The following is a 27,128-nucleotide window of genomic DNA, read 5'->3' on the forward strand; positions in this document are numbered from 1 at the left end:
TCTCTCTCTTTTTCTTTCTTTCTTTTACAGATGGGGTCTCCTGGAGTGCAGTGGTGCGATCTCGACTCACTGCAGCCTCGACCTCCCTAGCTCAAGTGATTCTTCTGCCTCAGCCCCCACAAGCAGCTGTACTGTATATATATCACTTTTGCACCACTGTAAAGTCAAAAAATCGTGTCGGGGACTGTCTGCACCTCTAAATAAGTAAGGACATTTTCCTTTATAGCCACAATGTCATTACCATATGTAACAAAGTTAATGAGAGTTCTTTCTGCTTGATTTTCAATGGCTGCCTACTATCCAATGCATGCATATATCCTAAAGTTCTTGATGGGCATCAAGATGCCTATTGATGGACATTGAGGATATTTCTACTTTTTCATTAGGGGAAACCACACTAGGATGAACATTCTTATGCATACATCTTTTTATCCTGTAAGTATCCCGTGTTACTACCTGAGAAAATTGTGACTGCTTGTTTTCCTGGCAGGGAGCTGTGAAATCCAATTCAAAGGCATTGTCTTAAAAAAATTTTTTTTTCTTCTCTTTTTTTTCACATCAGGCAGGTAATGTGCAGATGTGGTAACAAGGTTGGAGGGAGGTACATCTCACACATGCACGTGAAACTCCAATCATCATGCTTATCAACTACAAAAGAATCAAGGTATTGTCTTTCAGTGAAGCACAGCATATCCCTGTCCCTGGTACAGTCAGCATGGCTTTGCCTGAACTTTTGCTATAATCTGTGTACCAAAGAAATCTGATGTTATCGTATTCTTTTGGGCAAGGATGAGGGTCTTCTACTAACTCTCCAAGGCAAGTGGGCATAATGACAGATGCTATGTACTGAGTTGTGTCCCCCCAAAATTCATGTTGATGCCCTAGCCCCCAATGTGACTGTATCCAGACATAGTGTCTTTAGGAGGTAATTAAGGTCACATGAGGTCATAAGGTAGAGCCCTAATCCGAGAGGGCTGTGGCCTTACAAGAAGAGGAGCAAGAGGCTGGGCGCGGTGGCTCAAGCCTGTAATCCCAGCACTTTGGGAGGCCGAGACAGGCAGATCACGAGGTCAGGAGATCGAGACCATCCTGGCTAACACGGTGAAACCCCGTCTCTACTAAGAAATACAAAAAACTAGCCCAGTGAGGTGGCGGGCGCCTGTAGTCCCAGCTACTCCGGAGGCTGAGGCAGGAGAACGGCGTGAACCCGGGAGGCGGAGCTTGCAGTGAGCTGAGATCAGGCCACTGCACTCCAGCCTGGGCGACAGAGCGAGACTCCGCCTCAAAAAAAAAAAAAAAAAAAAAAAAAAAAAGGAGAGGAGCAAGAAAGTGGTGATCTGCAAGCCAGGAAGAGGGCCCTCTCCAGAACCTGATCAGGCTGGTACCCTGATCTCGACCTTCCAGCTTCCAAAACTGTGAGAAAATAAATATCCCTTCTTCAAGCTGGTGTTTTGTTATGGTAGGTCGAGCTAAGATTTTGATTAAGTTTGACTTCAAAATTCTTGGTGGAAGTGACAGAAACTTAATTTGAATTAGCTTAGGAAAAAAAGAATATTTCTTCAAAGAACTCTAGGAAAGAAAACAATGGGTATTAGAGCAAAACCACTGGCCTCTGCCACACTGCCTTTGCAATTTCTCCCCAAAGTGCAGTGTGGCTCACTTTACCCTGAGGTTGGAGAGTGATGGGGGGAGAGGGGTGGGGTGGGTGTCAAGAGGCTAGAAAAGAATTAAGGAGGCCTCTGTGGGGCCACAACCTATGCTTATTATTGTAACCTGAGGTTCACCACAAATCATAGGTGCCGTCTCATGGCAGATCAAAGCTTTTTTTTTGGTGGGGGGGTAGGGGGTACAGAATCTTGCTCTGTTGCCCATTCTGGAGTATAGTGGTATGATCTTGGCTCACTGCAACCTCCGCCTCCCGGGTTCAAGTGATTCTCCTGCCTCAGCCTCCTGAGTAGCTGGGATTATGGGTGCACGCCACCATGCCTGGCTAATTTTTGTATTTTTAGTAGAGATGGGGTTTTGCCATGTTGACCAGGCTGCTCTTGAACTCCTGACCTCAGGTGATCCACTCACCTCAGCCTCCCAAAGTGCTGGGATTACAGGCGTGAGCTACTGTGCCTGGCCAGATCAAAGCTTTCACGGAAGGCTTCATGGTATTGCCTGTAGAGAACTGGAGTGCTTGAGGTACAGCCCTCAATCTTTGGATAATCTCACCCCGAGTCAGTAAAAGAAACAGTCATTACATCTTTCCTTCTTTCCTTCAGAGAATCCATATTTAGCTTGCTTGCAGAAGGAAGGAGTGGGTTTGGTCTCATTAAACTTTGCATTAGAGTCCAGTTTTCCTAGGGTTACCATTGTGCCTAATGACAAAAGTTATAGGGCTTTTGGTATTTTAAATATTCCATGTATTTCTAATATTTTATTTCAAATATATTATTCTAACAATATTTGACATCTCTGGTGCATTTATTTGGTGCTTAAAGATGCTCATCTCAATCACTCCTTTGTCTTTAGCCACGAATTAGAAACTGACAACTTTCAAATCTGGATTTTCAACCCACCCCCTGGGCTTCAGTCCCACACACGCTACAGCCTGCTGGTCTTGGCTGTCTGTTAAGTGCCTCAATATTCAACATGGCTAAGATTAAACTCATCTGCATCCTCATATCCTTTTCTGTTTCCATAAAAACCATTTCTTCCTTTAGGTTCCATATCTCAAAAGCCTGGGTTCTCTTCCCTCTTGTCACACCTTGCAGCTCAAATAATCACCATATCAAGATTCTTCCTCCTAAGTTCCTAAATACCTCTCTATCTCCATGCCCACCGCCAACACTTTACTCCAGGCTACCATCACTCCTTACCAAGATTATTACAATAATTTCTTATTTCTGTTCTTGCCACCTTCCCTGACCAAGCCATTTCATGTTAAACTAGACTGTGTGTGTGTTTTTTTTAAGACTAAGGAACTAAGAAACACACCACTTAAGACATTTGCTAAGCACCGACTATGTATCAGGTAATGGCATGAGGTCATCAAGCTGGGTTAAACACTGTTTAGCTTCATTTCTTACTCCTACCCAACGCCAACTCTATCCTTCAGCTAGTTTCAGTCTTCAGAACATAATTTTTTCCCTTGCCTCCAGGCTTTCACACTGTTGCCTCTGCCTACAATACTAAACCCTTTGCCTAATTGCTTCCTATTTATCTATCAGTCTGGTCTCAGTTTAGACATACTTTCTCCAGATGGTGTTCCCAATCTCACTACTCTGGGTTAGGTATCACTTCTATTTTTTTACTCTTTTCTCCAACTGTTAGCTAAATATCCATGTGGTGTTTTAATAATTCCTAACCATAGAACTTTTAAAAATAAGTTTTATTGAAATATAGTTCACATTGCCATAAAATTCATGCTTTTAAAACATATAAGTCAATGGTTTTTAGTATATTCATGTGGTTTTTCTGAACATCACCACTAATTCCAGAGTATTTATTTCCATCAATACCAAAACAAAAAAAACCCAAAACACCCAAAACAGAAAACCAACCCTAAGGATCAGCAGTCTCTCCCTACTCATCCTTCTCATGGAAACGACCAATCTACTTTCTATATTTAGAACTTTACTTACTCTGAACATTTTATGTCAGTGGAATCATGTAATTAATGTGCTTTTTGTGTCTGGCCACTTTCACTTAGCATAATATTTCAAGTTTATCTACATTGTAGCATCTATCAGTACTTCATTCCTTTTAAGGGTCAAATAACATTTCATTGTATGGATATAGCACACTTTGTTTATCCATGTATCAAATGACAGATATTGGGGCTGTTTCTGCTGTCTATTATGAATAATGCTGCTATGAATATGCATGTGGAAGTGTTTATATGCACACACGTTTTCATTTCTCTTGAGTATATACCTAAGTGTAGAACTGCTGGTTCATATGATAATTCTATGTTTAACATTTTTTGAAGAGCTGCCAAACTGTTTTTCAACATGGCTGCACCATGATACAATCCCATGAATAGTGTATGAGAGTTCTGATTTTTCCACATTCTCACCAGCACTTAACATTTTTTTGTTTTAGTTATTCTAGTGGGTGTGAAGTTGTATCTCATTGCAGTTTTGATTTGTATTTCCCTGATGGCTAATGATGAGCATTTTTTCATGTGCATTTGTGTATCTTCTTTGAAGAAATGTCTATTCAAATTAATTGCCCATTTAAAGAACTGAGCTGTCTGAGGCCAGGCGTGGTGGCTCATGCCTGTAATCCCAGCACTTTGGAAGGCTGAGGCGGGTGGATCACTCGAGGTCAGGAGTTCAAGACCAGCCTGGCCAACATGGTGAAGCCCTGTCTCTACTAAAAACACAAAAATCAGCTGGGCATGGTTGTGGGCACCTGTAATCCCAGCTACATGGTAGGCTGAGGCACGAGAATCGCTTGAACCCAGGAGGTGGAGGTTTCAGTGAGCTGAGATTGTGCCATTGTACTCTAGCCTGGGCAACAGAGCGAGACTCCATCTCAAAACAAAAAAGTAAAACACACACACACACACAAAACCCCAAAAACTGAGTTGTCTTTTCATTGCTGAATTGTAAGAGTTTTTATATACTCTGGATACTAATCAGTTATCAGATACGTGATTTGCACATTCCCTTCTGTGTTGTGGACTGTCACTTCACTTTCTTGATAGTATCCTTTGATAAACACAAAAAAATTTGTTTTGAGATATGGTCTCACTGTTTCCCAGGCTGGAGTGCAGTGGCACAATCTCTGCTCACTACAACCCCCACCTCCTGGGCTAAAGCAATACTCCCACCTCAGCCTCTTGAGTAGCTGGGATTAGAGGCACCCACCACCATGCCCCACTAATTTTTTTGTATTTTTTTGTTGAGACAGAGTCTCATTTCATTACCCAGACTGGTCTTGAACTCTTGGCCTCAAGTAATCCTCTTGCCTCGGCCTCCCAAAATGCTGGGATTACAGTTGTGAGCCACCAAGCCCAGCACTGAATCTTTTTTTAATGAATGAATGGATTGGGTAACTAAAATATCAAGTTTCTTTTCTCTATCTAAAATTATATCAACTCTGTGCAGTAACAGTGTTTTCATCATGTTGCTGGCAGTTAAAAATTCCTTGAGGAACAAATCAGAAGCAAACAGCAAACGAACACACGAGATGATAGGGATTGTGTGATTTAACGGGTTTTGGAGCAACACTGATCTGGATTCAAATCCTAACTTTAAGAACTGTATCCCTGGGCAAATTACATTACTATTTCTCTTTCTTTAAAATGGTTTTTTTTGTTTGTTTTTTTAAGTGCCAGGTGTTTATTTCCCTCACATGTGGGGTGGCTCACATATACAACACACACAGGCGTTGGCCCCGTGGGAGAGGGCAGCACCCCTGGCTTCTGAGGGGAGGATCTTGGCCTCACAGTGTAAAAAGGGAGAGGACGGTTTCTCTCTCCTCCCCTCACTAGGGCCTAGGGAAACCAGGAGCAAATTCCACGACTTTCACCTCTCAACCAAGGAGAAGCCACCTTGGTGACATTTAGTTCCAACCATCACAGTAAGTGGAGAAGGGATTGGCCTGGTCTTTCAACCATTACAGGGTGAAGGTATACATAGTAAAGGAAGATACAGTTTGGATGAGGCCACAATAGGGGGCAGATGACACCATCAGAAGCATATGCAGGGGAGGGGCAGTCACTCGGCTTCTGGGCTGCTTAGTTCCCAGATTGGCAGGAAGAGTAGGGAAGACGGATGGGGCTCATTGTTTGGCATTGATGATGTCCACGAATTCGGGCTTGAGGGAAACACCACTCATGAGGAAGCCACCCATGTGAGGCTGCCTGGCCAGCTCCTTGCAGGTTGCCCTGGTCACAGAGCCTCCATAAATGATACCAGTGCTCTGAGCCACTGCATCAGAGACGTTGGACTTAAGCCATCCTTGGAGCTTCTTGTGTACCTCCTGGGCCTGTTGGGGTGTTGCAGTCTTGCCGGTACCAGTGGCCCACACGGGCTCATAGGCCAAGGTGACCTTGCTCCAGTCCTTCACATTATCTGCAATGACCTTTGTCTGTTCAAAAACAACCTTCTCACGGATGCCAGCTTCCCTTTCACCTAGCTTCTCCCCAGTGCAGGTGATTACTCCGAGTCCCTCTGCCAGAACATGGGCCACTTTCTGCCCAATCAGCTCATCTGACTCCCCAAAGACATGCCTTCTGAGTGCCCCAGGACCACACCACCTATGTGACTCCTAAGTCTTTGACCATGCCAGAGCTGATTTCCCCAGTAAAGGCCCCATTAGCCACTTTGCAGCAGTTCTGCGCAGCCACAGCAATCTTGGGATCTAGCGTCTGCCGGGCCAAATCGATACAGGCAGTGGGGAGAGCACAAATCACTTCGGTATGGGCAGGCACTGTGGCCGCGTTCTGAGTGCCAATGAGCTCCCCCAGACACTTCTTCCGCCCGTTATCTTCCAGTTCCTCTCCACGAAGAACTTCCTGGAGGGCGCCATGGCGCCGGAGCTGAGGTGCCGTAGGTCAGTGTCAGCGCCTAAAACGGGTTTTAATAATACTTGGCAAGGTTGTTAGGCGGATTAAATGAGCTCTTGTAACTACAGTGTTTTACACATTGTGAGCATTTATCAAATAGCAGTTATTTACTAGTGCAAAGGACTAGCAGCAATGTTCATATTAATATACTGTTAACCTTTTGTCCCCAATTTCTCCAGAGTACAGTTTCCAAGATTTCTGTTTTCTTTTGTGAACTGTTAGACCACTGGTATTGGATTCGGACAGAAAGGCATTCACAAAAATACGGTTCAATGTGAGAATAATCCTAAAGATGTATGCAAAACACTCTGGAGTTAGAGCACCAGGAGCTGTAAGCGGAATGAAAGACCTCTTTTGGGCTTAAGAACTAAATAAAGGGGAGCTGACAGAGATTCTAGGCATTTTGGATTTATCTCAATGTGGCACATATTTCAGGTTTGTAAAATAGTTCAGTTGACTACGTGTCTGTCTCCTCCACTAGAGCCAGCGTAGGCACCATGTCTTAAGTCATTTTGGATCTCCAGTACTGTGGCCACTACAGGGAGAGTTGAATTGACGCGCCTTGATCACCAGGGCAGAAAAGGATTCTCTGGAGAGGGATAGGGAAGTCGGAAGGGGGAGGAAAAACCTGGATCCATTTCCAAGGAGCTGAAGGCAGCTTAGATATGGGACACATCTCGGTGCTAAAGCCCCAAGCTGGAAGCGAGAAACGAGAGAACAACACCGGCTCTTCTTCCCGGCTCCTGGCCCGGTAGGGCCACTTCCGGGAGGGGGCGGGGAGACAAGAGGAGGCGTGCCGGGAAGGAGGCCGTTTGTAGTGTACCAGGCGGAAGTGTGCCAAAGGTATCGGTGCTGTCGCTTCCGGTCCGGGTAAACGCACCTTAGGTACACGCTGGTGTGTGGCGTGCGAAGATAGGTGTCTGAAGGCAAGTCAGCGAGTGAAGACGGGAGCGCCAGAATCTGTGGACTCAGAAGTCTGGGGTCTAGTGGAAAAACCGGAAAAAAGGCCAGGAACCTGAATACGACCTAATAGCTGTTTCCGAGGGGGCAACTTCCACAGGGAACCTTCTGCCCTGGTAACGGCCAAAGAGGAGGAGATGGCGCCAGTCAGGGAGCGGCCGTGGCCCAGACAGTGAGGAAGCGCGAAGGCGGAGCAACCGTGGAAGCCTCGGGAGAAGAATCAGAGCCGTCGCTACCGCCACTGCCGCCACCACCATGGAAGGAGCAAAGCCGACATTGCAGCTCGTGTACCAGGCAGTGCAGGCGCTTTACCACGACCCAGATCCCAGCGGAAAGGAGCGCGCCTCGTTTTGGCTTGGGGAGCTGCAGCGTTCGGTGAGGGGCCCAGAGAGGCAGTTCTGTGCCGCGGGGCCGGGGCGGGGTGGAACCTAGGCTCCAGGGGAGAACCTGAGCCCGGCGGTTGACCTCGTGAGGTCCTCCTTGGGGAGGAGCTGCTGTCGTGGGGTGGGGCTGCGAAGCTACATCTTTGCCGCTTTTGGGAAACTAGTCGCACCTGATCGGTCGCGAACTGGCCCTTTCCCCACCCGGTGGAATCTGATTTGTAGGTCTTATACTTTTCGATTGTGGCATCGATCTAGTCTTGTTTAAGTTCTGTCTTTGCCGTTGCTTCTTGGGCCGTGCTTTTCCGTTTTGTCTTCCTCCCACCAAATCCAACCCCAGTGTTTCTCTACCTTCCGCTTAAGAATGGTTTATTGGTCTCCTCTCCGTGTCCAAGACTTGCATCCGGCAATTTCCTCCCAGTCGTAGCCTTATGCCTCACTCTTTTTGCCTGTTTTCACTCCAGTTTGAGTCTGTTCTTCTCGAAACTTCTCAGGTTTCTAGATTCTTACTCGTGCGAGTTTTCCCCTTGCTTTGGAATGGCAACATAATATGAAGAAAAAATATTAATTCTGCGTTCAGAAAATCTTTGGAGTTCTAATTTTATTTCATATTAATCCTCTAACCTTGTTATTTCTCTGGCTTTTAGATTTTTTTATTTATAAAATGGGTATCACTGCTGCTTTGATTATTCCATATAAAACTGTATGTGCATCCAGTGAGATATTTAATTGTAGCTTATATCTATTGTATTTCTGCATTCGTTGATTCATGTTTTATGCTTCCTTCCCTAATTTTCACACCTTTGCTGTGCTTCATTTCTGTGTGAGTGTGTATTCTTGGTGATCTGGCTGACTTAGGTCCTAATGTAGTATGCACTTTAAAAATTAAGTACTTTGAAAACAACTAAAGAAGCTTTTTTACAGGCTGACAAAATACTCACCTTTGCCTTTATTTTTGCATTTTATACTAACAAGCATATTTTTTTGCTCCTCTTCCCTTTAACTCATAACTGATACTTAAAGGTGCTCTGCCTTATTAAATCAGCTCCTAGACTGCAAGTTCATGATATTTAAAAATTTGCAACTTTGACTTTTTAAAAATCTGGTCTTGGTATGGAGCAACTTTGCCTTTTTTTTTTTTTTTTTTGAGACAGAGTCTCGCTCTGTCGCCCAGACTGGAGTGCAGTGGTGCGATCTCAGCTCACTGCAACCTTCTCCTCCTGGGTTCAAGCGATTCTCCTACTTCAGCCTCCCGAGTAGCTGGGATTACAGGTGCCCGCCACGATGCCCGACTAATTTTTTTTTTTTTTTTTGAGACAGAGTCTGGCTTTGTCACCCAGGCTGGAGTGCAGTGGTGTGATCTCGGCTCACTGCAACCTCCTCCTCCCAGATTCAGGTGATTCTCCTGTCTCAGCCTCCCGAGTAGTTGGAATTACAGGCGCACGCCACCACGCCCAGCTAATTTTTGTATTTTTTAGTAGAGACAGGGTTTCACCATGTTGGCCAGGCTGGTCTCGAACTCCTGACCTCAGGTGATCTGCCCACCTCGGCCTCCCAAAGTGCTGGCACTAGAGGTGTGAGCCACCGCGCCTGGCTGCAACTTTGACTTTGAATATTAAACTTAAAAAATTGGTGCCCAAGTCCTCGTTAGAAAATAAAGGAATACGACTCACTGTAGGCTACACAAGAAAATCATTCACATATGGTCTCATTTAGTGTTTCTGTGATCTCTGGAGAGTCACAATTCCCTGATCTTCGTATAGTTTTCTAAAGTATAAATAGGAGAAATGCTACACTTCACTGCAAAAGTCATATCTTTCTAATTAAACCTGCTTGTTGTGTGTATTTTAAATCAATATTTGAGTGCTTACCATGTGCCAGCAACTATGCTGGGTGTTTGGATTTGGAAATGAACTAGAAAAAAATCTCTGCTTATCACAGAAGGTGGTTGTGATTAAATGAGTTAATATTCTACGAAGAGCTTAGAAAAGTTCTTGGAACATAGAGATTAAAATGTTAGCAATTGTTATTTAAATATTAGTCACTTTTCTCTCCTTACTTTCCACTACTCTATTACAACCTTACATCATCTTCACAGATGGGATTTCCCATTGGCCAAACCCAGCCGGAAGCCAGGCGACACAGTGACCTGTTGGTAAAGTCTATGCAGGTCAGCCTATTGGAGCAGAAAACATGACAGAAGAGGGTGGAAAAGTGGATCTGGAAAATATCCAGCAGTCACACATCATGTTTAGGCAACTTCAGCATCTGGATTGACAGTTCAGCTAACATTTTGGCCTTTTGATTCCTTTACCTCTTCATTCTCTTCAGTCACCTGGTCACACAATCACACCCTGGATCTTGTCTTTACTAAAAAGCCACCACCCAGGCTGTCATGACTGTAATCCCAACACTTTGGGAGGCTGAGGCAGGCGGATCGCTTGAGGTCAGGAGTTCAAGACCAGCCTGGCCAATATGGTGAAAACCCGTATCTACTAAAAATACAAAAATTAGCTGGGCGTGGTGGTGTGCACCTGTAGTCTCAGCTACTCAGGAGGCTGAGGCAAGAGAATCTCTTGAACCCAGGAGGTGGAGGTTGCAGTGAGCTGAGACTGTGCCACTGCACTCCAGCCTGGGTGACAGAGCCCGACTCCATCTCAAAAAAACAAAAAAGTTACCAGCCAGGCCCATTGGCTCACGCCTGTAATCCTAGCACTTTGGGAGGCCAAGATGGAGGATCCCTTGAGCCCAGGAGTTCAAGACCAGCCTGGGCAACATAGTGAGACTTCATTTCCACAAAAAAAAAAGGAAAATTAGTCGGGTATAGTGACATTCGCCTATGGTCCCAGCTACTCGGGAAGATCCCTTGAGCCCAGGAGTTCAAGAGTGAGTGAGCTATGATTTCGCTGCTGCACTCCAGCCTGGGAGACAGCAAGATGGTAAAAAAAAAAAAAAGTCACCACAGCTCAAAATAGCTAATTCAGACATTCTGCTTTGATAATAACTCACTGTTTTCCAGTTTGCTGGCTCAAAAATCTCAACGTCACCCAGTTTTTTGAAATCTTTATGTAATTTTACTAATATTTAAGTTTTATTTTTAAAACAAAATTCTGTGGAACCTCTTTTTTCCTGTTGGTAATCAAATACCTCTTTTTTTTTTTTTTTTTTTTAATTTTGTTTTCTGTATATCCACAATAAGTCATCCCCAAATCTCAGTAATGTAAGTATCCTCTTTGTTCAGACTGGTGATTTGTTTTCTTTTTTGGCTGAAGGAAATATCTATCCCAAGAACCCTCCATTTCCCTGCTCCAGTCTGGCCTGGTTCGCTAGGTCTGTTGATAATTATCGTTATGGGATTCCATAAACACTGTCCTAGGGAATTCCCTTTGCCTCTTTGTTGTGCTGAATCCACTGATTCTTGGATTCCATGATGTTTTCTTGGGTTACTCTTCCATTTAATGGATCATCGAGAAGGGAACCTTCATCCTTTCTCTCATTGCTTTTCTGTTGGTCTGTTTCTCTTGGGTTGCTTTTACCTTGAGTTCTCTAGTCAGCCGGGAGGTTGTAAGCTAGACTGCCAGTGTTCTAAAGCCAGGTCAGGGAATGAAGCTAGGGGATGGATCTCACAACTGAGTATGTAGGTTTTAATTTAATCTCTTGTTTTCAGCATGATACTCCTGTCTTTAGCTGAGTCTATTGTCTAAGAGTCCAGAGGCCACCTACTTCAACTTCAATCTTTCCAAAGTAAACCTTGAGTCTTCCGTTATGGTGGGAGAGTAGTAGCCTGGTTGCTCAGAGTCAGAGAGGAAATTTAGGAGTCTACTGCTTCTTACACAGATTTTGACCCTTTTTTTTATTTAAACTTTTTTCTTTTTTCTTTTCTTTTTTTTTTTTTTTGAGACGGAGTCTCGCTCTATCGCCCAGGCTGGAGTGCAGTGGCCGGATCTCAGCTCACTGCAAGCTCCGCCTCCCGGGTTTACGCCGTTCTCCTGCCTCAGCCTCCTGAGTAGCTGGGACTACAGGCGCCCGCCACCACGCCAGGCTAGTTTTTTGTATTTTTTTTTTTTAGTAGAGACGGGGTTTCACCGTGTTAGCCAGGATGGTCTCGATCTCCTGACCTCGTGATCCGCCCGTCTCGGCCTCCCAAAGAACTTTTTTCTTTTAATGCTGCATTACTGGCAGATTTCTCCCCCACCCCACCCTTTTTTTTTTTTTTTCTTGAGACACTCGCTGTCTCCCAGGCTGGAGTGCAGTGGCGCGATCTCAGCTCACTGCAAGCTCTGCCTCCCGGGTTCACGCCATTCTCTTGCCTCAGCCTCCTGAATAGCTGGGACTGCAGGCGCCCGCCACCACGCCTGGCTAATTTTTTGTATTTTTTAGTAGAGACAGGGTTTCACCATGTTAGCCAGGATGGTCTCAATCTCTTGACCTCGTGATCCACCCTCCTTGGCCTCCCAAAGTGCCGGGATTACAGGCGTGAGCCACCACGCTCGGCCCACCCCACCCTTTAAAAAAAAAAAAAAAGAAAGAAAAGAAAAGATGGGGTCTCGCTATATTGCCCAGGTTGGACCCAGACTCTTGGTCTCAGGCAATCCTGTCTCCTGAGCCTCCTGCGTAGCTGAAATTACAGGTGCACACCACCACACCCAGCTCCACTCTTTTGTTTTTTGTTCTGCCTGCGCATCTGCCTTCAGATGTACCTGTGCTTCCAATTCCCCAGTCTTCCTGGGTTTTGCAGCATGAGTAGTTTGTCCCTTGCTTTCCCCATTCTCATCTCATCCTCCCTCCCCACCCCCAAGGCAAATTTCAGCCTTTTCGGATCTGCTAGGACAGTTAACACTGTCCTTCAGCTTTCCAGTTTCCACAGTTGTGTTGATATCTGTCATCTGTTTCCATTTTCTTTGTCTTTATGTGTTTTTGCCTTTTTAAAAAAAATTTTTACTCTGATGTTTAGTGGATTTTTGGAAGGACCTGAGAGCAAACAGCTGTGTTCAATCAGTTAGTTAAGTCATTTTAAACAGAAGTCCCTGCATTAGTTCTTGAATTTTATCAAAACCTCAGTTCATTGACTGTCCCTTCCTTTTTCTTTATTAGGTCTTCCTGTCTTTATTTCTCTCCTTATCAAATGTGGATTCCAAGATCTATCTTTCTAGTTATTTTATAAATATACCATCACCTTTCCCCTCTAATTTGGTCAAACTTCAGCATGGTTGTATGCAGCTGCTTCTCCTCTTGTCAGATCTAGGTGCTTTGCATCTCTCAATCTTCTGAAATCTCTGGGACCTTAATCTTTTGGTTTATCCTATATCTTGTCTGCATCTTTAGACTCCTTTACTGAGTCTTTCCCATCAGCATCCAAATAGCTGAAATATTTCTCATAGTACACAAATATTTTGTGGTAGAGTGGATGCTGCCTTTGCCCAACTTTACTTTCTTCTCTGCTTTTACTCTTTCCCAACCCTGTCTTCAAATGCAGAAACTAACTCACCTTTTGAAAGCCCAAACTAAATTCTACTTTCTCCTTGAAGGCTTACCTGCTTCTCTTCAGCCAAAAGTGATTTCAGCCCCCATTGAATGCCTAGAGAACTTTATTTCATTGTGTTTGCCTTTTTATAAACCTTTGAAAATAAGTGTTTTGCCTCCCCTACTAGACTGGGATTCTTGTCACATTTGTTTATGTAGTCCAATACCCATAGTTGAAGAAATAAACCATGATTATTAAGATAAACAATCAAGATGCTTCACACACAGGTTCTTAAAAATGTTGATTGTCACAGTGCATACATGCAGATACTCAGTTGGATAACTCACATTTTTCTTTATCTGCGAGTTTTATTTTTGCTGTCACTCTTAACCGTATACATGGTTAAAAATAAACAATATTCAGCTCCTTTAATGCTCTTCAGTCTTTCCAGTCTTTTTTTTCTTTTTTTTTTTTTTTTTTTTAAAAAAACCTTTATGAGATATGTATGTTGCCCTCATTTTATACTTGCAGATATTCAGGTGCAGAAAGGGAGAGGAACTTTTGGACTCAATAAGGCTCTCTTATTTTTTGAGACAGAGTCTCACTCTGTTGCCCAGGTGGGAGTGCAGTGGCACCACCTTGGCTCACTGCAACCTCCGCCTCCTGGGTTCAAGCAATTCTCTTGCCCCAGCCTCCCAAGTAGCTGGGACTACAGGCATATGCCACTAGGCCTGGCTAATTTTTGTGTTTTTAGTAGAGATGGGGTTTCGCCATGTTGGCCAGGTTTGTCTCAAACTCTAGCCTTAAGTGATCTGGCCGCCTTGGCCTCCCAAAGTGCTGGGATTACAGGTGTGAGCCACTGCAGCTGGCCTATTTATTTAGTTTTTTGAGACAGGGTCTCACTCTGTTGCCCAGGCTGTGGAGTGCAGGGGTGTGATTATTGCTCACTGCAGCCTTGCTCACCTGAGCCTGGTTCCCAGGCTGGTCTCGAACCCCTGGGCTCAAGCACTTCTCTCACCTCAGCCTCCGAAAGTGCTGGGATTACAGACATGAGCCACTGTGCCTGGCCAAGGCTCTCTTTAAGTGGTCACTGAGTGGCATTTGTAATCAAAAGTAATGTGTGTGGTGGTTTTTTTCTTTCCAGAAAATTTTGTCTACTGAAACAAAAGCGCATTTTAACTGTAGTAATAAGTATAGCATTTTAACATCCATTTGAAATTGGTAAGGCATAGAATTTGTGTAGTTAGCTAAAAAACTACTTTCAAGAATATGTATTTGTGAAACTGTTATCCTTATTCCTCCCCACCACCCCAACTAATTAATCTGAGAGTAATTTAGTATAGTTCTAATGACCTGGTGACAGTAGACTTGCTATAGAGGTATAATTTGAATAGGCTTTAGCCTGTGCTGTGAGTTAGCATCTTTTCTCTTTCTCTAATATTTGTATAAAACAGTCATTTTCTGAGTCTGTATTCATTGCTCTAAACCTTTTCCACCAAAATTCTTGGAGATGTACAGCCATGGTTATGTTTTATGTGATGGGTAAATATCACTGATAACTTCAAAGTGTTCTAAAAGACAGAGTATTTGGAGGCACATCTTAAAGGAATCTTAGTAGCCTGTCCTGTACATTTAGTAGTTTCATTTGTCCACCCCTGGTAACCAAAATTAGTAGAAGTTGTAGAGAGCTATTGAAGGAAAGACCATCTCTTCATAGGGCCAATTACTTAAGCTATTCAGTTATAAGTTTGTAATTTAAGTTGTAAGTAGGAGATAACTTTTACAGAGATAATCTTTGGGTTAGATGTTACCTCAAAAGTGTTATAGTTCAGTCTGGAAACTGAAAAGGCATGCTTCAGCATGGGTATTTGCAGCTTTTTGATGAAAAGCATCAAAAGCATAAAGCAGATGAAGTAAACCATGCCTTGATAGACCAAGTTGGCATTGTCATGTTTGGTTTATCACATGTCCATAGGAATTTTCTTCTTAGATATGATATCAGAAACGTCATGGGTTGATATGGTTTGGCTATGTCCCCACCCACATCTCACTTTGAGCTGTAATAATACCCCCCGACTTGTGTCAGGGTGGGGCCAGATGGAAGTAATTGAATCATGATGGGGGGTTCCCCCCATCTGTTCTTGTGGTAGTGAATAAGTCCCACAAGTTCTGATGGATTTATAAATGGGAGTTCCCCTCCACAAGCTCTCTCTTGCCTGCCGCCATGTAGGACATCGCTTTGCTCTTCGTTCCTCTTCCGCCATGAATGTGAGGCCTCCCCAGCCGTGTGAAACTGAGTCAGTTAAACCCCTTTCCTTTATAAATTACCTAGGCTTGGGTATGTATTTATTAGCAGCGTGAGAACCGATTAATACGTGGGTCGTGGAATGTCAGCTTCAAACTTCTTTCCTAGTACTTTTCCCTTTTGGAATTTATTGATTCTTTAGCCTAGTTATAAAACGTAGGGTTTTTGGCTTTTCTCTGGTCGTTACTGATTTATCTTGAAAGTTTAGGCATTTTTGGCCGGGCGCGGTGGCTCAAGCCTGTAATCCCAGCACTTTGGGAGGCCGAGGCGGGCGGATCACGAGGTCAGGAGATCGAGACCATCCTGGCTGACACAGTGAAACCCCGTCTCTACTAAAAAATACAAAAAACTAGCCGGGCGAGGTGGCGGGCGCCTGTAGTCCCAGCTACTGGGGAGGCTGAGGCAGGAGAATTGCGTGAACCCGGGAGGCGGAGCCTGCAGTGAGCTGAGATCCGGCCACTGCACTCCAGCCTGGGCGGCAGAGCGAGACTCCGTCTCAAAAAAAAAAAAAAAAAAAAAAAAGAAAGTTTAGGCATTTTTTTATGTGTGCTTATGCTCACACCTTCCAGTCAAAACATGGTTTTGAAAGGAAAGCCTTCTAGAAAGTAGATAATGTTCCTATACAACTTCAGTAGATGAGTTCAGTCTAGGAATACTCTATGCCTCCCACTGGTAGAAACTAGGAGTATGTAAATAATGAAAACCAAAGATCTTTCTCCCAGAGAGTTTACCAGTGTAGCTGTGTCATCCAGTGTAGCAGCCACCAGTCCAGTGTGAGTATTTAAACTTAAGTAAAAGTTAAAATCAGTTTCTTTTCTTTTTTTTTTTTTGAGACAGAGTCTTGCTCTATTGCCCGGACTGGAGTGCAGTGGCGCGATCTCGGCTCACTACAACCTTCGCCTGCTGGGTTCAAGCAATTCTGCCTCAGGCTCCCAAGTAGCTGGGATTACAGGCGCATGCCACCATGCCCAGTTAATTTTTTGTACTGTTAGTAGAGATGGGGTTTCACTGTGTTGGCCAGGGTGGTCTCGATCTCCTAATCTCGTGATCCACCCACCTCAGCCTCCCAAAGTGCTGGGATTACAGGCATGAGCCACTGCACCCAGCCTAAAATCAGTTTCTTATTTGCACGTACCCAAATTCCAAGTGCTGTACAGTGCAAATATAGAACATTTCATGTCTTTGAAGTATTGGAGTCTATGTTTGTGATTTTGTGACAGTATTTCTGTTGCCATGGTAGTCTGTTATGTGGTGGCATTTCTCCATATTTTGATTAGTTTCTCATCTTGTCAGGCCTTGGCCCAAAGTTGTTTGATTTAGGATGTAAAATTATCAGTGTACTGCTGTATTTTCTAATTACAATAGTTTTTCCAGCTTTTCAGATATTTCTTCAGCATTCTTTTATAGTGATTGCACTGATGTTTATAGAGGAAATGGAAAGTAGGTTTTATAGATTTTTTTTTGTGATAAAACATTCAAAACATAAATTTACCATTTTAACTTTTTTTTTTTTTTTTTTTGAGACAGGGTCTCGTTCTGTTGCCCAGGCTGGAGTGCAGTGGTGTGATCATAGCTCACTACAGCCTTAAACTCCCAGGCTCAAGCTATCTTGCCACCTCAGCCTCCCACGTAGCTAGGCTTACAGGCATAAGCTACCGTGCCCAGGCATTTTAACCATTTTTAAGTGTGCAGTTCAGTGGTATTACATACATTCACATTGTTGTGCAACCATCACCATCATCCATTTTCAAAACTTTTTCATCTTGTAAAACTAAATCTATGCCCACTAAACACAATAGGTGCCCATTTGCCCCTCCCCCTAGTCCCTGGCAACCACCATTCTATTTTCTGTCTCTATGAATGTGACTGTTCTTGGTACCTCATGTAAGTGGAATCATACAGTATGTAGCCTTTTTGTGATGGGCTGTTCTCACTTAGCATAATATCTTCAGGGTTCATTCATGTGCGTAGCACGTGTCAGAAGTTCCTTCCTTTTTAAGACTGAATAATATTCCGTTGTATGTATATATACCACATTTGGCTTATCCATCCATCCATCAATGGACACTTGCTTGCACCTTTGTGAATAATGCTGCTATGAACATGGGTGTACACATACTTGTGGGAGTACCTGCTTTCAGTTATTTTGAATATACGGTATACCCAGAAGTGGAATTGCTGGATCATGTGGTAATTCTATATTTATTTACTTACTTATTCGGGGAACTGTCATACTGTTTCCCAGATTTTTAAGCTCTGTTGAACTTAAAAACAAATTTATTTCATAGGAAGTTGAGATTACTCAGACTACCTGTCCTGTATTTCCCTCGCTTGTACCATGGTGCTGAAATATTATCAGAGAGTATTTTTCCAGCTGTGCAGGTGAAGCCTCTAAGATAAACCTTATTTCTCTTTATTGGAAGTTAACAGTATTGCTACAGGGGATAGTTTTGTAGTGTTGGGTATGTACATACTCTTAAAAGTACTAATTTAATTTTCCTCTTCTGGTAGAGTCTCCAAAATGAAATTAGAAAACAAGTATTTTTCCTTTTGTTGGGTTTTCTGTTGACAGAGTTTGCATAACGGTTTTTACTTATTTTTTTCTCAAGCCCACAGCACAATTCTTTTTTCTATTTTGTATTCATTGCTTCCTAGTTGTATTTTCTGTCTCAGTCATAGTGTAATGTTTTAACAGTTATCTTCAAAGCAAGAGAATATATTTGGAACTAGACATGAAAACATAGATTTTTGAGCAAGACTCCATCTCAAAAACAAAAAAATTAAAAAAGGCCAGGCGTGGTGGCTCATGCCTGTAATACCAGCACTTTGGGAGGCCAAGGCAGGCAGATCACTTGAGGTCAGGAGTTCAAGAAAATATACATGCTTTTATATAAATAAGCATTCAGAGATTTAAAAACCACTTTAATATATTATTACAATACTTTAAGTTAGACATCTTACATTTATATTAAGTTTGAAAAATTTGAGCCTTAAGCACTGTTAACATATGCTTTGTATGTACGATAGAATTCTCATCTGGTTTATGTGAGTTACTATGAAACTGAACAGGTAGGCAGAAATAGAGACCAGTGTTGAAAGAAGATAAATTTTCTGTATTTTGGCTTTCAGGAAGCCCTTGCATGGGCTAACCATTTGTTTCAAATGAAATGGTTTCAAGCTTGGCATTTTCTATTTTTAAAGCAAGACTGCCTAGTATAAATAAGGCCCACAGGGAAAAGATTATCGAGTAATGCTTGCCTTGGTCATTCCCAACTGAAGTTAGCTTTATGGATCTAAATTTATTTATCTTTTTCAGGGCCATTCTTGAGATTAATACCCACATTCATAGGTAATTGAGGATTATTATTTTGGGTAGGGATTCTTGTCATGAAAAAATTGGGGCAAGATATCTTAGTATCATCTTATGTGTGACCAACAACTACATAGTTCAGCCAAAATTCCTTTGTCAAAGGTCATTATGATATAGGATCATTTGAAAGTGCTTGTCTCAGAACTTCTGGGATTTCGGGAGAATCTGGGAACACCACACTGTGCAGTGCTGTCATTGGCCTCATTGATTCCTTTCTTTTATTTTGATTAAATTTCAATTTATTTTAGAGATAGGGTTTCACTCTGTCACTCAGCCTGGAGTGCAGGGGCAGGATCACAGTTCACTGTAACTAGGGCTTCAGTGATCTTCCTACCTCAGTCCCCTACCCCCACCCCCAGAAGCTGGGCCCAAAGGTGCGCACCATCACATCCTGCTAATTTTTTTTTTTTTTTTTTTTTTAAAGACTGGGTCTTGCTATGTTACCCAGGTTGGTGTAGAATTTCTGGTCTCAGGTGATTCTCCCAAAGTGCTTAGATGACAGGTGTGAGCCACTGCACCTGGCCCTTCCTTTTAAGTAATTGTTTTTAGCTACGAATATCTTTCCTCCTGAGGAAAATACTTTTTTTCCTTTTGATTATATATTTAGCTCTTATGGAGATGGCTGTGAAAATGTAAGCTGACTGAACTTACCTCTGTAAGGGTACTTTTTTGCTTCTAGAAAATGTGTTTATGTATACCCAAGTGTATTTTGTGAATCTGGGAGCTTGCTAGGGGATTTATGATTACTTTTACAACTTTTTTTTGGAGGATGGGAGTTGCTTTATCACTGCTTTGGTAAAGATATTAGTTAAGTTTGATTTCATCTTGGTTTCTGTGTTGCAGGCCATCTTGCAAAAGAAGTTATATTGAAAAATATTTTTAGATAGTGATGGTTATCTTATGTGCCCCTCAGTTTACTTTTTCTTAATTGGTATCCTTTCAAACCAGTTTTCTTCCCACTGTCCGAGAAAATTATCAGGAAGTAATTTGTTGTAACAAATCTAGCAATTTATCTCGTTTTGTAAAATTCTCATAAAGGATTATGTAAAAGAAGGTAGTTGATGACTTAAAAAATTACTTTTTCTGTTTCAGGTAAATTAGACTTTTTCTTTCTTTACCTGTCTCATGAAAATGACTTTTTCTTGATTTGGGAAATTCTGACTTTTCTAGCGCTATACCACATGGTTGCAGGGCATATATCTAAAATATTGTTTTGTTTGACTGATTTATGGTTTTCTTTTTGAGTCCTTTTTACTCTGTGTTCTGATGTAGTCTTCCTTCCCAGAACTTTCCCCAATATACTATAAATCTTTGAAAATCTTCATTTAATAAATAATATCGTTCACTCATTGAAATGCTTAAAAAATGCAGCAACCTGACACTTACGTTACTTCTCAAGTCTTATTGAATTATCTGTATTTCCAGAGCTTTATTTTCTATTTGCCAGAGCTCTTTGGTACTCAGTGAAGTATTTTAGGTAATTCTGCTTAATTTGAGGAGTTTTTGTGTGGAATTAACTAGCAGCTGTAATCTGCTTCTAATTCTTGGCAGCTAATGAGTCCTTAGGCGTCTGTCTGGGTGTGTGCTTGCATTGTTGACGGCCTGCTCAGTGATTTTGGTTGATTCGGCAGTTTTAGAAATGTTAGTTTAGAAGTGAGTCTTGGAGCAACAGTGCACCATTAAAGAAAAAAGGGAGCAAGTACTTTAGGATCTGCTGTGAAGTATAATGAAGGGCTTAGAGCATGTTAGTGAAAGGATTGCTGGGCCACAGCCTGCCTCATATTCATCACATAGTCATGGAAATATCTTTTGAAAAGACTGATATAAAGGCCTGTTCTGCTACTGCTTTGTGAAATGGAAGATTGGAATTAGATGCTTAAATAGAAAATGTTCTCTTGTTGCAGCCTCTTTGAAATGTGCTGCTAGTGGGAGCTGCAGCTTCCTCCTGCTGACTCTGAGCCCCAGGCTTCAGTTGAGATGGTCCTTTCAGAAATGTGGAGCTTAGTCCAAGCCTGGATTTCAGTGGGTAGCACCTGGCATCTGTGGCTAGAAAGTCCTATGAAGTGTAAGTGCTTTCTTCTCTCCTTATAAAGAATCCCTTTTCCTTCATTGATTCTCTTCCTTCCCTTCCTTTTTTCTGCTGTTTAGCAGAGGGGAAGAACAATGAGCAATGTACTGTAGTGTGTAGGGTATCAGGATTTGGTTGAATTTTCTTTATGACTCAGTGGCCAAAACGAGGTTTCATTTTGTTTTCTTTTTTGAGACAGCATCTCACTCTGTCACCTAGGCTCGGGGGCAGTGGTGTGATCGTAGCTCGCTGCTGCCTCCAGCTACTGGGCTCAACCAATCCTCCTGCCTCAGCCTCCTGAGTAGCTTGGGCTACAAATACTCCATGCCTAGCTGATTTTTAAATTTTTTTTGTAGAGACAGGATCTTGCTGGTTTCTAACACCTGGCCTTAAGCAAGCCTCCCGCCTAGGCCTCCGAAAGCTCTGGGATTACAGGTGTGAGCCACCATGCCTGGCTGGATGTCAACAATTGTTAAACTCTCCTGGAATTCAAAATAAAGTGATAATTATGACCCTTAACATTTAGTATGGGCAGTGTCATCATGGTTGATTTTTGATTGGCAATGTACTTAGTAGCCTTGATACCCAAGTTTGCCAAGTGATTCTTTAGGAGTCACTTTCATATTTAGTTATTATTCTGAAAAAAACCAATACAGTATTTGAAAGGAGAAGTACATTTGACCAGAGGGTAAGACAGTATCAAAGTAAATAAGGGTGCTTGAATTTAGAAGATAGTGCTTTCCTTTTGCTTCTACTTGATACATTTGCACAAGAATAAGTCAGTGATTTTCTAACTTCCCATAGCATTGTCCTGGGAAATTCATATAGCTGCCATCCATAGTTTAGTTTAAAAAAACCCCAAACTAGAAAATAACATAATGAGCATTAAAAGGTGCAATTTTCAGGCCGGGCGCGGTGGCTCAAGCCTGTAATCCCAGCACTTTGGGAGGCCGAGACGGGCGGATCATGAGGTCAGGAGATCGAGACCATCCTGGCTAACACAGTGAAACCCCGTCTCTACTAAAAAATACAAAAAACTAGCCGGGCGAAGTGGCGGGCGCCTGTAGTCCCAGCTACTCGGGAGGCTGAGGCAGGAGAATGGCGTAAACCCGGGAGGCGGAGCTTGCAGTGAGCTGAGATCCGGCCACTGCACTCCAGCCTGGGCGACAGAGCAAGACTCCGTCTCAAAAAAAAAAAAAAAAAAAAGGTGCAATTTTCAACTTGCAGAAAAATAATTTTTTTTTTTTTAGACCGAGTATCACTTTGTCGCTCAGGCTGGAGTGCAGTGGCGCAAACTCGGCTCACTGTAAACTCTGCCTCCTGGGTTCACACCATTCTCCTGTCTCAGCTTCCCAAGTAGCTGGGACTACAGGTGCCTGCCACACGCCTGGCTAATTTTTTGTATTTTTAGTAAAGATGGGGTTTCGCCATGTTAGCCAGGATGGTCTCGATCTCCTGACCTTGTGATCCGCCCGCCTCGGCCTCCCAAAGTTCTGGGATTACGGGCGTGAGCCACTGTGCCCGGCCACAGAAAAATAATTTTTTTAAGGAGAGGTAATTTTCTTACATAAAGTGTATTATCTTAAGTGTATAACTCAATGTTTTTTTCTTATATGTACATTTTAAGTAATCACAAATAACTTCAAGGCATAGCACATTCTATTACTCTAGCAGATACCTGAATGCCTCTTCCCAGTAAATCATTCCCCTCCCATAACCACTGTTCTGACTTACATCACCACAGATTTGTTTTGCCTGTTTTTAAAAAAATAGCTTTAGTGAAATATAATTCACACAACTACATTTCGCTCATTTAAAGTATACTGTTTAATGGTTTTTAATATAGAGATTTCTTTATCAAGTTTTGGACATTTTCTTTTTTTTAATTTTTTGAGATGGAGTCTCGCTCTGTTGCCTAGGCTGAAGTGCAGTGGTATGACCTTGGCTCACTGCAACCTCTGCCTCCCAGGTTCAAGCAATTCTCCTGCCTCAGCCTCCCGAGTAGCTGGAATTACAGGTGTGTACCACCATGCCTGGCTAATTTTTGTATTTTTAGTGGAGATGGGGTTTCGCCATCTTGGGCAGGCTGGTCTTGAACTCCTGACCTCAAGTGATGCACCTGCCTTGGCCTCCCAAAGTGCTGGGATTACAGGCGAGAGCCACTGTGCCCAGCTAGACATTTTCATCATACCAAAAAGAGACTTGTACCCCTTGGCCTGCCACCTCCTACCTCATTCCTAGGCAACTACTAATCTACTTTCTGTCTCTAGAGATTTGCCTATTCTGGATATTTCATATAAATGGAATCATATAGTTCATGATCCTTTGTGACTAGTCTTCTTTCAGTTAGTGTGATGTTTTCAAGGTTCATCCATGTTATAGTACATATTATTCATTCCTTTTTATGGCTGAGCAGTATTCCATTCAACATATATACCACATCTTATCCATTCATTGGGCAGTGGACATTGGGACTCTTTCCACTTTTTGGCTATCGTTTGTGAATAGTGCTATAAGGCATTCATATACAAGTGCTGTTGAAATTTTTGGATTATATGATAACTCTATTTTTTTTTTTTTTTTTTTAAGACAGAATCTTGCTCTGTCACCCAGGATGGAGTGCAGGGGTATGATTTCTGCTCACTGCAACCTCTGCCTCTCCAGCTCAAGCAATCCTCCCGCCTTAGCCTCCTGAGTAGCTGGGACTACAGGTGCACACCACCGTGCCCAGCTAATTTTTGTATTTTTTCTAGAGATGGGGTTTCACCATGTTGCCCAGGCTGGTTTCAAACTCTTGGGCTCAAGTGATCCTCCTGTCTTGGCCTCCCAAAGTGCTGGGATTATAGGTATGAGCCACTGTGCCTGGCTGATAACACTCTATTTTTAACCTTTCAAGGAATGGCATCCTGTTTTCAAAATGGCTGTACCTACCATTTTACACTCCTACCAGCAGGGTATAAAGGTTCCTGTTTTTCCACATATTCACTAACACTTCATGTTGTCTTTTTGATTATAGCCGTCCTGGTGGGTATGAAGTGATAGCTCATTGTGGTTTTGATTTGCACTAATGGCTAATCATGTTGAGCATCTTTTCATATGCTTTTTGACCATTCATGTATCTTTGGAGAAATGTCTATTCAAGTTCTTTGTCCATTTTTAAAAAAACTTTTAGGTTCAGGGATACACATGCAGGTTTGTTGTATAGGTAAACCTGTGTCATAGGGGTTTATTGTACAGATTATTTTGTCATCCAGGTGTTAAACCCAGGACCCATTAATTATTTTTTCTGATCCTTTCCCTCCTCTCAACCTCTTACCTCCAGTTAGTCCCAGTGTGTGTTGTTCTTCTTTGTGTTCATGTATTCTCATCATTTAACTCCCACTTATAAATAAGAACATGCGGTATTTGGTTTTCTGATCCTGTGTTAGTTTGCTAAGGATAATGGCCTTCAGCTCCATCCATGTTCCTGTAGAGGACATTATTTCATTCTTTTTATGGCTGCATAGTATTCCATGGTGCATATCTACCACATTTTCTTTATCCAGTCCACCGTTGTTAGACATTTAAGTTGATTCCATGTCTTTGCTATTGTGAATAGTGCTGCAGTGAACATTTGCATGCATGGAACAATTTATATTCCTTTGGGTATACACCCAGTAGTGGGATTGCTGGGTCAAATGGTAGTTCTGTTTTTAGCTCTTCAAGGAATCACCACATTGCTTTCCACAATGGTTGAACGAATTTACACTCCCACCAACAGTGTGTAAGCATTTCTTTCTCTCTGCAACCTCACCAGCATCTGTTATTTTTTGCTTTGTCCATTTTTAAATTGGGTTCTTTGTGTTGAATGCTTCCATTTTAGAAATACGGTTTCATTGACTTTGGAATTCTTTCCTTTTTTTCTTCCCATTTTTTAAATCTACCTCTCCATGTCTTCCGGCATCCTCATTCTTGACAAGAAGTCTGCTCTAGCTTTTTACTTTTGTTCCTCTGTATTTAATGTGTCCTTTTTCTCTGCTTACCTTCAGTATTTCTCTTTATCTCTGGTTTTCAGGAGTTTGAGTATGATATATTTAGAATTTGTTCGCTTATTTGCGGGAGGAGGGAACAGTAATGTTCTCTGTTGCCCTGGTCTAACCTAGTGTTTAGCATTTCCGTTGTCTGCCATTCTCACTGGTAGGGCGGCCTCAATGATCCTAGTTTTTCTTGTGGCATTTATTCTTTGCCTTGCATCTGGCAGATATTGTGCAAAATAGTTTTTTTTCCCTTCTTTCAGTGGTAGGAGACCTCTCGTGGTGTTGGTAGTATTATTATAGGCTCAAGACTGTTTTATGCCTATCCCCTGGGGTAGATGTTTTTCTTTTACGCTTAGTGCAACTGCAGTGAGTCTTAACCTGTGCTTTGAGGGGTGACATGCCTTGCTGCCCCTTCCCCATAGCCTAAGGCTTTTGTTCAGAGAAGAAGGGTTCAGTCAGAGATTTTTGTGCTTTTCTGCAACAGAGGCTGTTCCCCTCCTCCAGGACTGCACCACCAAAGGAGCTGGTCTTCTGCCCTACCCCCAATCTTTCTCTTGAGTATCTGGTCTGCGGAGGTGATCCTGCTGGGTGACTGAGTTCCCCTTGTGTCTGAGTCCCGGGGGTTCTATATGCTCATGCTAGCCCACATGCAGCCTTTCTCAATTTGTTAGAAGTGTTAGCTGAATTTTTATGAGCTGGTTGCCAGGTGCCGTTAGTTTCTTCCTCTGTCCTGTCATAGATGAGCCAGTGCTTGCCTTCGTTTTCCTTGTTAGAGGTCTGTCCTTAGATTTCAGTCAACTTGGTTGCCCTAAGACCTCAGCTTTCTGATGCATTTAAGCAAGGTTATTTTATAGTTTATTTGCTTTTGTGTATTGTTAACTTGTGGAAAGCAGTATTGTTTCTGTCATTATATATCTTAGGTGGATGTGGAACTCTTCTGAGGCATTTTTATTCTTCATATATTTTAAATCCCACAAGATATTATTGCTTTATATAATCAGTGTTAATTGGATTTACACATATATTTAACAGCTTTTTCATTATTCTTCATTTGTTCCTGATTTCCGTTTTCTTTTTTCCTACTAGGATTTCAGTTATATGTGTCTTAGCCTTTTTCACTGTGTCCCACATGTCGCTTGCATTCTTCTCATTGTTTACCTTCTATCCTTTTTTTGACTTTGTGCTTCAGTCTTTCTGTTTTTTATTGACCTGTTATCAAGCATAGTAATCTATAATTCTTCAGTTGTCTGATTTGCTGTTTGGCCCTTTCTAATGGTTCTTAATTTCAGGCTCTTTCTAATGGTTCTTAATTTCAGTTACCGTATTTTTTACTTCTAGAATTTCCTTTTAATTCTTTTTAATATATTCCATTTATTAATGGAAATTCTCCAGTTTTGTCTTCTAAGTCTTTGCATATATTAATCAGCTATTCATTTTTTCCAACTGTTTCTTTTAACCTTTTAGAAGTAAACCTTATAATGCCCTACTCCTTAAACATTTCCACTTGTATCTTGTAAGAACAAGGATATTTTTCTAAAATAAACTAAAACTGTTGTCACTCTCAAGAAGTTTAACATTGATATGATGGTATTATCAGTCTGTATTCAAATTTTCCTAATTGCTCTAGTTACAGATTTCTAACTTTCTAAAATTTTATTTTCCCTAATCTAGGATCCTTCAAGGGTAATGCTTTTCTTTTGGTTGTTGTGTCTCTTTAATTACCTGGGTATTTTTTTTTCTTTTATGATAATGATATTAAAACACAAATCCAAGACAGGTGTGGTGGTGCACACTTGTAGCCCCAGCTACACAGGAGGCTGAGGTGGAAGGGTTGCTTGAGCCCAGGAAGCCAGACTGAGCAACTGTGTCAAGACCCTGTCCCTTTAAAACATACACACACGGCTGGGTGCAATGGCTCACGCCTGTAATCCCAGCGCTTTGGGAGGCTGAGGCGGGCAGATCATGAGGTCAGGAGTTCAAGACCAGCTTGGCCAATATGGTGA

The 27,128-nt window shown here is 42.3% G+C and overlaps 1 protein-coding gene, 1 non-coding gene and 1 pseudogene across 4 annotated transcripts in view; 1 reads left to right on the forward strand and 2 right to left on the reverse strand.

The window, feature by feature from the left end:
* Positions 1-556: 556 nt before the first annotated feature.
* LOC126951862 (small nucleolar RNA U13) lies at positions 557-660 on the reverse strand. The gene has a single exon (XR_007724705.1). It is a non-coding gene; the product is annotated as a small nucleolar RNA U13 (small nucleolar RNA).
* A 2,759-nt stretch (positions 661-3,419) lies between these two features.
* LOC126949763 (triosephosphate isomerase-like) lies at positions 3,420-7,451 on the reverse strand (annotated as a pseudogene). The gene has a single exon (XR_007723962.1). The product of XR_007723962.1 is annotated as a triosephosphate isomerase-like (transcript).
* TNPO3 (transportin 3) overlaps positions 7,360-27,128 on the forward strand; it is a 101,869-nt gene continuing 82,100 nt past the window's right edge. Inside the window, exon 1 of one of the 2 annotated variants that reach the window (XM_050782518.1) lies at positions 7,360-7,897. In XM_050782518.1, coding sequence (XP_050638475.1) covers positions 7,778-7,897 — 120 coding nt within the window. In that variant the 5' untranslated portion in view covers positions 7,360-7,777. Of the gene's footprint in view, positions 7,898-8,022; positions 8,124-27,128 lie in introns of those variants that run through there. The other variant, XM_050782519.1, reaches the window with a different exon arrangement.

This window comes from Macaca thibetana, chromosome 3 (genome assembly GCF_024542745.1).
Source record: "Macaca thibetana thibetana isolate TM-01 chromosome 3, ASM2454274v1, whole genome shotgun sequence".
In the NCBI taxonomy this organism is placed as follows: domain Eukaryota; kingdom Metazoa; phylum Chordata; class Mammalia; order Primates; family Cercopithecidae; genus Macaca; species Macaca thibetana.